The 12,619-nt window shown below is 34.5% G+C and overlaps 1 protein-coding gene across 2 annotated transcripts in view; it reads right to left on the bottom strand.

Moving 5' to 3' along the window:
* LOC148621827 (solute carrier family 23 member 2-like) overlaps positions 1–5,484 on the bottom strand; it is a 29,022-nt gene extending 23,538 nt beyond the window's left edge. Inside the window, exon 1 of one of the 2 annotated variants that reach the window (XM_088576601.1) lies at positions 5,245–5,484. In XM_088576601.1, the coding sequence (XP_088432727.1) occupies positions 5,245–5,403 (159 nt within the window). In that variant the 5' untranslated portion in view covers positions 5,404–5,484. Of the gene's footprint in view, positions 1–697; positions 856–5,244 lie in introns of those variants that run through there. The other variant, XM_088576602.1, reaches the window with a different exon arrangement.
* Positions 5,485–12,619: the final 7,135 nt, after the last annotated feature.

The following is a 12,619-nucleotide window of genomic DNA, read 5'->3' as shown; positions in this document are numbered from 1 at the left end:
TAAATTACCGGTAGATTTTTTCTTATACTAGTGATTTGTTTACAATACTTATAACAAGGATCAACCTCCAATAAGACTCTAGAAGTTCTCATACTCATATCATATATAAGTATATATGAGAAGTTCTGAAGATACTACAAATGGTTTATCTGTGCATTCTCCCTGTATTGAGTAGGCGGCTAATTATTTTGTTTAGAGATAATAGAAGCAAAAAAAACAAAAAACAAAAAAAAAAAGAAAGAAATGACCAAAAAAACATATGCCGTAGGGTCTATCATTCATTCAATGCGCTTAAGCTGTCCTGTTTTTCATTTTGCAGAGCACACACTAAATAAACAAAATTCAGTCCAAATTGGATAGTTACACTGAACATCAAAATACAATGCAAACTTAATCATACAAGGAAGATTGATTTATTTTAAACTCTATATGACATCTTATGGTTATTAAATGCAATATCAATCTTTTGCTAAAAGAAACGGAATGACCAAACAATGGTTAAATACCCGAATAAAAGATACAAATAACACATGACAATGTTAACTATAAGCAAATACCGATACTCCGTGTAACCTCAGTGCAATATTATAAAAAAAGTAAATACCAAAATCTGTGTTTGCTGATCCCCGGTATCAATTATATATATTTTATACCTAAATAAGGTTACGTTTCAGTTGGAAGCTAACTTGCCACTTACCTGAAAAGCAAAAATAAAGCACATATGTGGCGAGGGTACATCCTCGACGTAAACGAAAATATCCTTGTTCTGATCACCCATATTGAAAGATAACCGGTGAAGATCTAAATAACACTTAATCACGCGTTCATACCTCGGAACTCAACCTTCGTTGAAGTCCTTCGTAGAAATGTAAATATTTATGTACCAAGTGATCAAATGGATAGAACGGTAATATTTGATGAAACTTTAACAGAAACTTTAAAATTTTATTGAGACATGTACATCAAAGGAATTACAAAAGTTCTGGTCAGTTTTACGATGTTCGTAGAACAGTCTAGCGGTCATTCACTTCAGTTAACCTCTGATATGTGCAACTTAATTTACATTTTGTTTCGACAAATAGCCTTGTAAAGTGATGTAGTGAAATATAAATATCCATATACAAAACATTGTAGCACAGTTATTGTGGGGTACAGGTTAATAGTCATTTAATAACATGAATGCCAAATGCAGTACTAATACAGAATAGACAAAAAGTAAAGTAACTGAAATAACTTTAAAAAAAAATCTTGTCTCATTTTTGTCCAGTTTAGAAATCTGATAATCAGTTATATTTGTCCTATTTGGGATTGCAAAGTAACTTAATTATTAGACCCTTTCATCGCACGTCCATGCGCATTTGTGGCATACTAGTATACTTCTGCAAGGTAGGGCTTGGGTAGAACAAAAGAATTTTCTTCGTGGAAGATATATTAAGCATTTTCCACGTATGCTCATCGACTATCCAAACATAAAGGGTCTATTCACCGTGTCTAACCCCTAACGCAGGGTTTACGATTTAAACGCCGGTCTCTATCACCTACACTGTTGCAATATGTAGCGGTTTTCATGACACAGATACTGCATAACCACTAGAGTAAACGTCATACAAGTGCAAGTAAAAATCGGTTAAAACAGATGGTTCACTGTTTACAACGGCAGTTTTAGTATGGTATCTTTGAAGCTCTCTGGCGAGGTGGCCTAGTAAGCTCCTGGAGTAAGCCTGTTCAAATCAGTAATGGTGTGCGGCAGGAAGCTATACTTGTATGCGTCTGTAGAAGTACTAATTTGGGAGAAATTTTCAGACTGTTTTTTTTTTTTGTTAAAAGCAATTTACGATCATTTTATGAGGAATGACGTGGGTTGTGTAAAAAAAAATTACTGGAAATTTAACGGAAACTAAATTTCTTCAGTTTTCGTTATTTTTCTATGAAGCCAGCTCATAATAGACAGGTACACGCGACCGTGTCTGTCATATGTAAAATAACCAATGGCAACAGGCAAAGTAAAAGTAGTCCAGTAACGTTCAGAGGGCCAATGAATAAATTAATCCAACTTTTGTACCCAGGTCCACAACTCTGTGTGACAATGGATGTTGCTATATTCAGATTATACAAAAACTTAAGAATTATTTACTATATAACAAAATTTTATCCGAGTGATTATTGTTAATCGTACATGGTTTGTTTGTTTGTTTGTTGGGGTTTAACGTCCGAGCAGCAATATTTCACCTATATTCAGACGATGAACATGAAATTGATGATAAAATGAACATGAAATTGATGATAAAATGAACATGAAATGATGATGAAATGAAAAAGGGATGGGACACAAGGACAACGGGGTCGATAAATTTTGATTGCCACTGGAAATAGGGAAAGATGGGTAGGGTCGGGCGATTTAGCCTCATGTGGCGGAGCCCAATGGTTCCTTCTCCGGAAGAATACCACAGTAGGGTTCTTTAACGTGCGAGGAACGTGGCATCTTTCCAAACACGGTGCACCACTATGGTTTGCGGTCAGGTTTTTCGTATTATAGCCTGACAACCCCAGCATGTAACACGCCAGCGGTACTCCATTCCACCACCTGGGGCACACATCCCAGTTGCTCTGTGAGCAGAGCGCCCTAGCCCCCGGCTAAGGTTCTGAGCACTATTTAGTCGCCTTTTACGACAAGCTTAGCGCTGCTGCAGGCCTATTCTTTTAACACCCGGACCTGCACGGGGCAATCGTACGTGGTTAATCGGTGCCAGTAATATGCCAATTACTCATTGAACTTGGTTGTTATTCCACAGCTTACGGCTGTAAAACGGAAGAAATGTTTTATACTATCAACCTATTAGTCTCTAGAGTTACAAGTACACCGATTTCATAATATCTCGTAAAACGCGAATGTAAGCAAAGCAAAATTTGTTTCATTTTTGCACTTTCTCTCTTTTTTTCTTTTTTTTTTATTTTCCTATACCTCCCATGCTTGCAAATACCGGAATTTTCATGTAATCCCGGCTTTCCATCTTTTACTTTCTTGTACGACGATTTAACGGCACCATTTAATTCTGATGGGATGGGCTGGCAAATTTTGTGGGGTCGAAATATTTTTGTTTTAATTTTGCAGGTCAGAAAATTATTTATTTCCATGTCATTGTATGGTGTAGCTGGACAATGGACAGAAAATTTGTTTTCCAAAACTGCCAGCCACACCTTTCCTCAAAATCAAATACCCCGTGCAGATCCGGGTGTTAAGAGAATAGGCCTGCAGCAGCGCTAAGCTTGTCGTAAAAGGCGACTAAATAGTGCTCAGAAACCTAGCCGGGGGCTAGGCGCTCTGCCTACAGAGCAACTGGGATGTGTGCCCCAGGTGGTGGAATGGGGTACCGCTGGCGTGTTACATGCTGGGGTTGTCAGGCTATAATACGGAAAACCTGACCGCAAACCATAGTGGTGCACCGTATTGGGAAAGATGCCACGTTCCTCGCACGTTAAAGAACCCTGCTGTGGTATTCGATAGGAGTAGGAACCTTTGCGCTCCGCCACAGGAGGCTAAATTGCCCGACCCTGCCCATCCCTCCCTTTTATCTTGTGGCAATCAAAATTTGTCGACCCTATTATCCTTGTGCCCCATCCTTTTTCTTTCATTTCATCATTTCATGTTCATTTTGTCATCCATTTCATGTACATCGTCTGAATATAGCTGAAATATTGCTGCTCGGACGTTAAACCCCAACAATCAACCAATCAATCACAATCAAATGGTCGTCCTCTTTCAAGAAAAAACAACTTACATAATTGCTGATAGTTTCTGATTGGAATTAAAAGGTTTAAACATTGTTTTTTTTTCAGAATTTATCGATGTGTACAATCGGACCATTCACTCACAAACCAGAAATAAAAGTCCTTTTATTTGTTTTATATTGAGATTTGGTTGCCAGTGAATCGTCTCGAATCTTGAATTAAATAGGGCAACGCTCAAAATATCAGAATAGGTCTTCAAAATTTGATCTTGATCGTTGCAAATCGATATTAAATTGTTAATAATTATTCGTAATGTCATATAAAAAAAACGAATTAATACATTGAGACCATAAATTTCATAACCTCTTTCATGAACTGGCTAAAAAGATATCGCCATTAAAAACAGAGAAATAGAGAAAAATCCGAATTTGTCCATTTTACCTTCTCCGTCAGAGATTCTATTTATATATGGTATGGGTAGAACAATGAAAACATTTTTTTTTTAAAATAGTCTGAAAAGAGTTTGTTTTAAGCATTAAATAGGTTATATATACTAAATAACAATTTCTAATGTTTTGGTGTGTTACTGACCGATTGAAAATTAACCACCAGTCAAAACTTAATCAAATTTTAGCACTTGGTACCTTATTTATTAAAATATTTCATACTTTGCAGTAATCGCCACCTAGCAAACACATAAATTGTGAAAGTAAAACATATATTAAGTAGCACTTCAGATAGGAATCGTGCAAAATGTAATTCATGATTTGAATAATTTTCTTAAGAAATGCGGAAACAGACCTCTCATAGAAAAATATGTACCGTCATCGGTGGGCGGTTAGGAAGCGCATATGAGAGGTCTGTTTCTGCATTTCTTAAGAAAATTATTCAAATATCTTTTTTTAAAAAATCCGAAATTCTTAATTTTGAACTTACACAGATCATGAAAATATCACCCTTACCACATCTTTTTGTGGCACTCGGGATATATTCTCACTCTGATATTGGTCATCTTATTTACCAAAAGAAAAGGTAATTTATGATACATTTTTCTCATGTCCACAGTTAATGATTAACTGTCGATATAACGGTTATGATGATCCACTTAATCATTTTCTCGCTTTATTTAACAATGTTAGCATACAGTTTTTCATAATTTATATCATTTTCTTTGGTCAGAAAATAGATTCACCCCAGTGTAATCAGTACCGAGTGCATATTGAAAGTAGAAGCACATCCCTCTACGTATTGTTTTCTGGCCATGTTGGTTCGTGTGATTTGTAGATATCAATAATTGTACCTGTCGAAAGATAATTCCATTACCCGGACATACATTTCCACTCCATGAACATATAAAACATCCTCAGGTCAAGTAATGGTAATAAACAAAAACACATTGAACAAATAATGAAAAATAAATGATATTTACTTGTCAAAAAGGAAGAGTGTTTAAGTAGACAAGTGAAAAGGTAATCTTACTTCTTTCAATTATGAACTTTTCTTAACATCATTTACCTGCAAGGCAAAGACAACACACATTTGTGGACTAGGTGTATCCTCTACGCTATACAAGACCGTTGTATGGACATTCGAGGAGGCAACATGCTCTTCCCCCTCTTCCTCTTCCTGAATTTCGCCCGCTATCTCCTCAAGGTTCCCTCTATTAACATCCATATGTATTATAGTACCTATTTCCTATTTTATGTCGAAGTCACTGTAATTTGCGTACTTAGGTTTAAATAAATTCGATTGACTTCCGCAGGATAGTCAATTGACTGATGTGGTCGTTTAATTTTATTTGGTCTATTGACAAGAATGTACAAATAACTTCGGTTAAAACAGGCATTGAAAAAATTGTCACTTCAAGGACTATATAGTTAACCAAGCATTTGTAAGAAAATACCGTTGGTATACTACAGTAGTAAGTGTTTAACGACCATATATTGTAGTAAAATTTCAGTCAGATTTACTACGGTCATAAACAGTCATTAACATATGCTTAATATATAGTTGTTCCTTATGCAAGTAGTAAGTGCATGTTCGTGGCATTCGTGCGTAATAAATCATATTCTCTCAAGGTATGCATGTTGTATAAATAAAACTTAGTATTTAAATTGGAAATACGGAAAGGGATACTATTTCAACTTTTTTACAAAGTGTTATTGGTAAGCGTTTCAGTTCTTTATCGCGAAAACTAACTTTTACGATGTCTAGAGATGGCGTGGAGATGGTGTGTAATTATTTTATTATGTTTTTGCGCAAGATCCATCCGCCAAGGAAATAGCGCGAGATGTTAAAAGTTTGATTGAATAAGTTTTGTTTTTATGATATATCATTATAGAAAGTGTCTTGAGTATGTTGACTGATCGATTGATTAATTATTGTTTAACGTTCTATGGCAGATATTTCATGTATTTTAGAAGGAAAACAATATTGACTTCCGGATCTTTATTACGCTAGATCACGGAAAGCAACGCCCCATTCGAGCACATAATTCTGACTCAGAGCCAACCAGTAGTCACTATTAATCCCTAAATACCGCGTGCCTGATAGAAGTTATTTGTAAAAGGTGTAGAAAAAAGAAATCCAGGACATTACTTTCCGTCAGGGGATCTTGTTATATTGCAAGATTACACGAGTTATGCACTATAAAATACGCTGCAAAGTTTTACAGTATAAATCGAAAAATTACCTGCAATCCAAAAACAATACACATCAACGGATCTGGATTAACTTCGATATCATATGCTGCCATAAAATTACTTTCATCTGTCCTTTCATGCTTTGTCTCAGTTTTATCCTCAAAAAGTTTCTCGGTAACCTCGGCCATGACTGGTCACATAGACTACCTTATAGTCTATAAGACGATGTAACTTGACAAAGATTTATTTCATCAGCCGTGATATGATCTTGTTGTTTTTGTTTTTCTTTCCCCACTTTGACCTGGGGACAGTATAGAATTGCATTAACAATGGGTTAAATATAGGATGAAAATAAATTTGCGGCATAGCAATTTATGTTTGACAAATTGACCTACATTGTTCATATATTCAATTTAAATAGTATGATACATTATATTACAACTGTATTGACAAGCTTTTAAAGCTTTGTTTCAGCTGAGTACTAGTCATTTGGAGAAATGTAACAGATTCTTCAGTTTTGTCCAAGTGATATAACTATAACCGAGGTTTGTTTACGAGGAGTTTCTAAACTTGAAAAAATATGCATTTTCTGTATTGTATTTTAAAAAGAATCTATGTACCCCTTCCATTCTACAGCGACTTCGAGTTAAGTTCATTAATAAGGTACACGAAACCACCAAAATTGCTTTAAAGTTGTTCAAAAACATTCCTCCCCTGGCAGTGTCGTCGATTTTTAGTAAGTTAAGGTTTGAAATATAAATACGTGGGTTGAGATAACCCCCTCCCCCGGTGCATTTCCACCCCAAATAATCAACTCTAATATGATTTTCAGGTACCCTAATACTTCCAATTTCCGAAATTGACACCGAAAAATAAAATCAAAATACTCATGTACTGAGTCAATTTATATCGATCGTTTGAGTTTTTACGCCTCAAATAATCGTCATATTGCAAAAATATGGGATATAAGGAAAGTACGGGAATCGTATTCAAACGTTTCTTATTATAAACGATTAATATTGAACGCTTTGTTGTATTTTTAAATTCACCATTCTGATTACGAAGGACATATTTAAAAACGCACACATACACCAAAATTCCTGATGTATCGTAGCAGTGCGCCAGTTTGCGTAATATTCAGGTTCGATCGCTTGACGTGGAACACCTAGATGAATGAACACAAAATTCTCCTGCATAATGCATAATTAAACAAACTACTAGTTGGCCTTTCCCAGTTTTTAGATTTTAAGGTGTAAATTCAATTTATCGACCTCCAGGTCAATTGTCTATTAAATGATTCAAACTCAAGCCACAACTATTGAAATAAATCATATCCTTAGTAACATGTTCCTCCCAGCTAGCTACATTTCTCGTTTGATAAGCTGTATAGCTCAAGTGCTTCATTGTACAAGTTATTCCATGGACACCTATGTGTCATGCGAAAGCGCTTAGATCTTGGCAACTACTCCAGAGACACGTACACTAACATAACGACAAAGTCTTACATTGTAATCACAGGGGCTTGACCCACTATCAAATATGAAGCTCGGCTAGTATATTAGACGAAAAGGGGATCCCAGATTTGGGGGTAAGTTAACTCGCTTCAACTCATTAAAATCGAACCAATCATGCCTGGTGCAGAAAACATTAGCCATGCACTTTTACAGCTCTGGAGCACCTACAGCTCTATTTCAATAAAATACACATGGCCAAAATAGCAAAACAGAATTATTATAGCAAAAGGCAATAACACCTGACCAAAAAAAATGACAATTCCTGAGAAATGCATTATCGAAATTCCTATGACGTAGTCTATGCAAAGTTTCATTTTTATTTGCCCTCTCCGGGCTTTCGATGTCACGGTGCGGTAACCATAATAAAAATACATGATATAGTGGATGATACATCAGGATGATTTTGGGGGTCTTTCTACCCTTTTGTAACAAAAATGACCAAAAGATGAGCGGCAAATAATAGCCTGAAAACCCTTTCTGTATGAACGTTTTTGATAGTAGCCACTGCCCTTTTTATCCGTTAGGGCCTGCATGAAATATCTGAAGACAGTTGTTCTAATTGGTACTCAGCATTCCTCGATATTTCCAATTCTATGATTGAAGACTATTTATAAACTTGCCGGGTTTTCATTTCTAGCCAAACATTCGTTCAAAAATAAATAGACTACTTGAATATATCGATACTGAACGACTTGTTCAATCGGGTAAATGCATAGAAATAAACAGGTACTGATAAGAGGTCATCTTTTTTTTTCTCAAACCAAATTAATTAGCATACTAGTATTTAGTTCTCAGTAAAAGTTGTTTATTGAATTTATTTATTGGAGCCGTAATATAGAATTGAAATTAACATATTAGAAATACCTTCAAAGTGGACCTAACTATTTGCATATGAACATTAATGGGGTATGCCGATGGGACTATTTTCCTGCGGTAGTGTAAGACAATTACAGATGCTATTAGGTTTTACAAATCTAAAGGCTCTGGCGACTGCTATATCCATTTAGATCCATCTAAATTGATAACGAAGCATTGTTGTATTTTTGTCACTTTTTTATAATTCTTTGAGGCAACAATCCTAATTTTCTTTATTCTTCAATCTTCTTTTTTCTACAGGAAGAAGTAAATTCACATAATATATTGGTACCACGGAAGTTGCAATAACACTTACAGTTATTGAGTTATATGCAATATATGTACCCTACCCGACAAAAAAAAAATCGCTTAAATTGACATATTGTTTCATATCAAAACCCCTAGAGTACAACTATTTATGGCTTAATTGGTACTTTCTGTTTAGTACTATCACAATTGATACTCCTGGGCTACTTTTGATTAATTTTGGAGGTTTCATACTCAGCATGTATAATCAAGTGCTTAAAATGGGATTTTCGATTTTTCCACAAAAATGCTATAAATTCGACTCTACAAGTCAAGAAATTTGGTATCATTCGATAGATAATTTAATTTTATAAATCAAGAAACCGAGAAAAGCTTATTTTATCGTAAGAATTTTCCTAGAAAATAAAAATATCATCCCTGTCCTAGAAAACAGGTCTAAGTATTAAACAAAATGTTCATTCAACACTGTAAATCTCATACTTTTAGCATTTAAAATTAAGATACTGACCAATGTATCCAACATAGCTGCTAAATACAGGCACTCAGATTTTCATTTTGGGTAACACTAGTTATGTACTTGTAAAAGGAGAATTTTCAGAACTTTAGATTTTCTTCTATTTCACCCGTTTTGTCATTTTTTGTAGTACCGTTGTTCAAATATGATATTGTTCAAAGGTAATAAAAAGGGTAAGACACAAGCTTGCCAACTTAGTAAGAGCACTTTTCAAGTAGGTGTTTTGGAAGGGTAAGCCTGTCCTGACCTGCTAGCGGCACCCCAGCGTCACATTACAAGTGAGTAAAATATCTGACATGAGTCTGTCTACAATAATGTAGCTTCCTTGACCCATTTTTTTAAGGTGGTTTCAAAAGGGGTCTCATAAAAACAGCAGAGAAACAACAGGTGCGGTTCACAATTGTTCAATATCAGCTCATTGAAAGACTAACCAATGGAACCAACATTCTATCGGAAACCAAAAGAACGTAATCCAGGGACAAAGAGTAGACATGGCAAACAGATACACACAACAAAGAACTTAAAATAAACCAAAATAATGCGTTAATGCGTACAAGCAAAAAAAGAAAATGAGCTACTCCGACTCCCATTAAAAACTAGGAGCATGGACCTGGTGCATCGGTAGGGTAAGCGTACTCTGCTTCTCTAGAAACCCCCGCCGAGTTGCTCATAGAATGTTTTATGTCAATAATTTTGAAATGGTGGAACATCATTTAAAACATTTGGAAGATAAATAATTAATCACTTCGAAAAGTAAAATATCTAACATTTAACCTTTGATGTCAACTATTTTTCTCGAAGTTGCTTATTTCATATTAATAGATTCAGCAAAGATTAACTGATTCAACGTCATAAACTTACTTTTAAGATTTATAAGCTGTAAATAAAATGTTTCTATTATCTTTATTAATTAACAATCATCACATGAAGCAGTAAGAATGTATATCAGTTTTCTCATTTATATTAAGTTCATTTGGACAATTCAGATTTAAGTAACCCTCGAAACAAAACTAGGCTAGGATTATTCACAGATAATACATCGTCTAAAACTTCGGAAACTGAAATGGATTGACTCGTTTTTTTTTTCTGTAGAATTCTTAAAAAAATAAAAAAAAATAAACTATTTCACACTTACATTGAAACAGGTCGGCGAATAGTATTGCCCAATTTGTTCCCTTATATATTCCAATTGACTGTCGGTATACAATTGTCCTCTAAATTAATTCGAAAAAAATATCTCGTCAACCATATTTCCAACATTTAAACAACATCAGACTTAGCGTACTTATGAATAATATCAGTGTGCTTTTTTCACAAAATGATTTGGCAAAAAATGCAAAATAAAATGGACAAGTGTCTTGACGAGCTTAAGCATGGTGTACTTGAGGTGTCCAGCTGAGTTGGGAAAAGAAAACCTGATGAAAACCAGAAAAAAAATGAAAGAATGTAAATCCTGTTGTAAAAGTTTATAAGCAACTTGATTCATAAAGCTGAAATTAGATATAATATAATGCATGCAGTGATATGCTAACTGTAAATACATAAACATAACAAACATGGTATTCATACACGTTTTAAACAAAAAATGTCCGTCCGTCGTCAACACTTTGGACAATAACTCTTTCACCAACTTTTATGAAACTTTGGTGAATTGTTCATATCTATTGGCGTAAGCTCTCTTTCGATTTTTATAAATTTCACATTTTTCGTTACCGTGTTATGAATTTGTTTACTTAAAAAGGGGATTTCAAAGTTTTCGGACAATAACTCAAAAGCACTTTCACCAACTTTCATGAAACTTTGGTGAATTGTCTATATCTATTGACATAAGCTCCCTTTCAATTTTTATAAATTTCAGATTTTTCGTTTCCGTGTAATGATTTTTTTTTCTTTTGCTTAAATAAAGGAGGATTTTCGAGTTTTCGCATAATTACTCAAGAACATTTGCACTAACTTTTATGAAACTTTGGTGAATTGTACATATTTATTGAATTCTGATTTGTATAAATGTGAAATTGTACGTTTCCGTGTTATGAAGTTTTACTATTTAAAAAAGGCGGAAATGGCAAAGGAAATTTATTCGTTGAAAAATTGTTGAAAACGGACCATTTGTTATGAGGATCGACTAATAAATATATAAAAGGTACTTGATAACCATGTCAGAAAAGTGTATTTTGATCAAGATAGAAATGTTTGGGTGGGAATCAAGACACCAAACTTAATTAAACTTGAGGTAGCCTTGATACTGCCAATTTTATTTATTTACTTTTTGGGGGGAGGTATTTGATTAACAGTATTTCTAGTTGATCATATAAATTCATCAAAAGCATAAGGACAAGTTAAAAGGGCAACGGGCGTATCATGCGCTTAAAGCGCAGCTCTTTATTATAATTACCCTGTTATGTGCCCTCAGTCTGTAATAATTGCCAAAAAGTTGCATGCAATTTATGCATTTCCAAGTTTTATTTGTTTCATATTATGGGTACATGTTAAGTAAAAATATTTTGATATGTATTGTAACCAATCATTTTGTAAGAGGGGCATATACCTGTTATTTATTACAGTCTATCTAGAGGTGTTGTGCACATACAGTGTAAAAAAATAATGATCAGAGAAGGTCTGAATTGCTCATCTGGAACTAATTGCTTCGCATTATGAACATTTATTGTCATGAATTAAAAATATTCCAGACCACTAACAGCAAATGAAAGTTTTTCTCTATCAACTAGTTTTTTTTTAAATCAAGGATTTTTTTGTATAGTAGTGCTACTATGAGAAAAACCTTGATTAAGAGTAATCAACGGAACCAAAATCCTAGCGGGAATCAGAAGAATGTAATCCAGGAACAAAAACCAGATATGGAAAACAGACAAACACAACAAAAGACCATAAAATAATTAATAATAATTCAAAATAACAAAAGTAAATGAGCAACTCGGACTCCACTGAAAACTGGGAGCATGGACCAGGTGCACCGGTAGGGTAAGCGTCCTCTGTTTTTTTTTCTAGAAACACCCGCCGAGTTGCTCATAAAAGTCAAGTCCGGGTAGAAGAAAGAGGAATGGAAAACTATGACACGTTGAACATTTTTTTTTAAA

Source organism: Perna viridis, chromosome 3 (genome assembly GCF_037379345.1).
Source record: "Perna viridis isolate PV_CMFRI_1.1 ecotype Kerala chromosome 3, ASM3737934v1, whole genome shotgun sequence".
Classification (NCBI taxonomy): domain Eukaryota; kingdom Metazoa; phylum Mollusca; class Bivalvia; order Mytilida; family Mytilidae; genus Perna; species Perna viridis.
The sequence above is the reverse complement of the archived record's forward strand: the minus strand, read 5'-3'. Positions and strand labels throughout refer to the sequence as shown.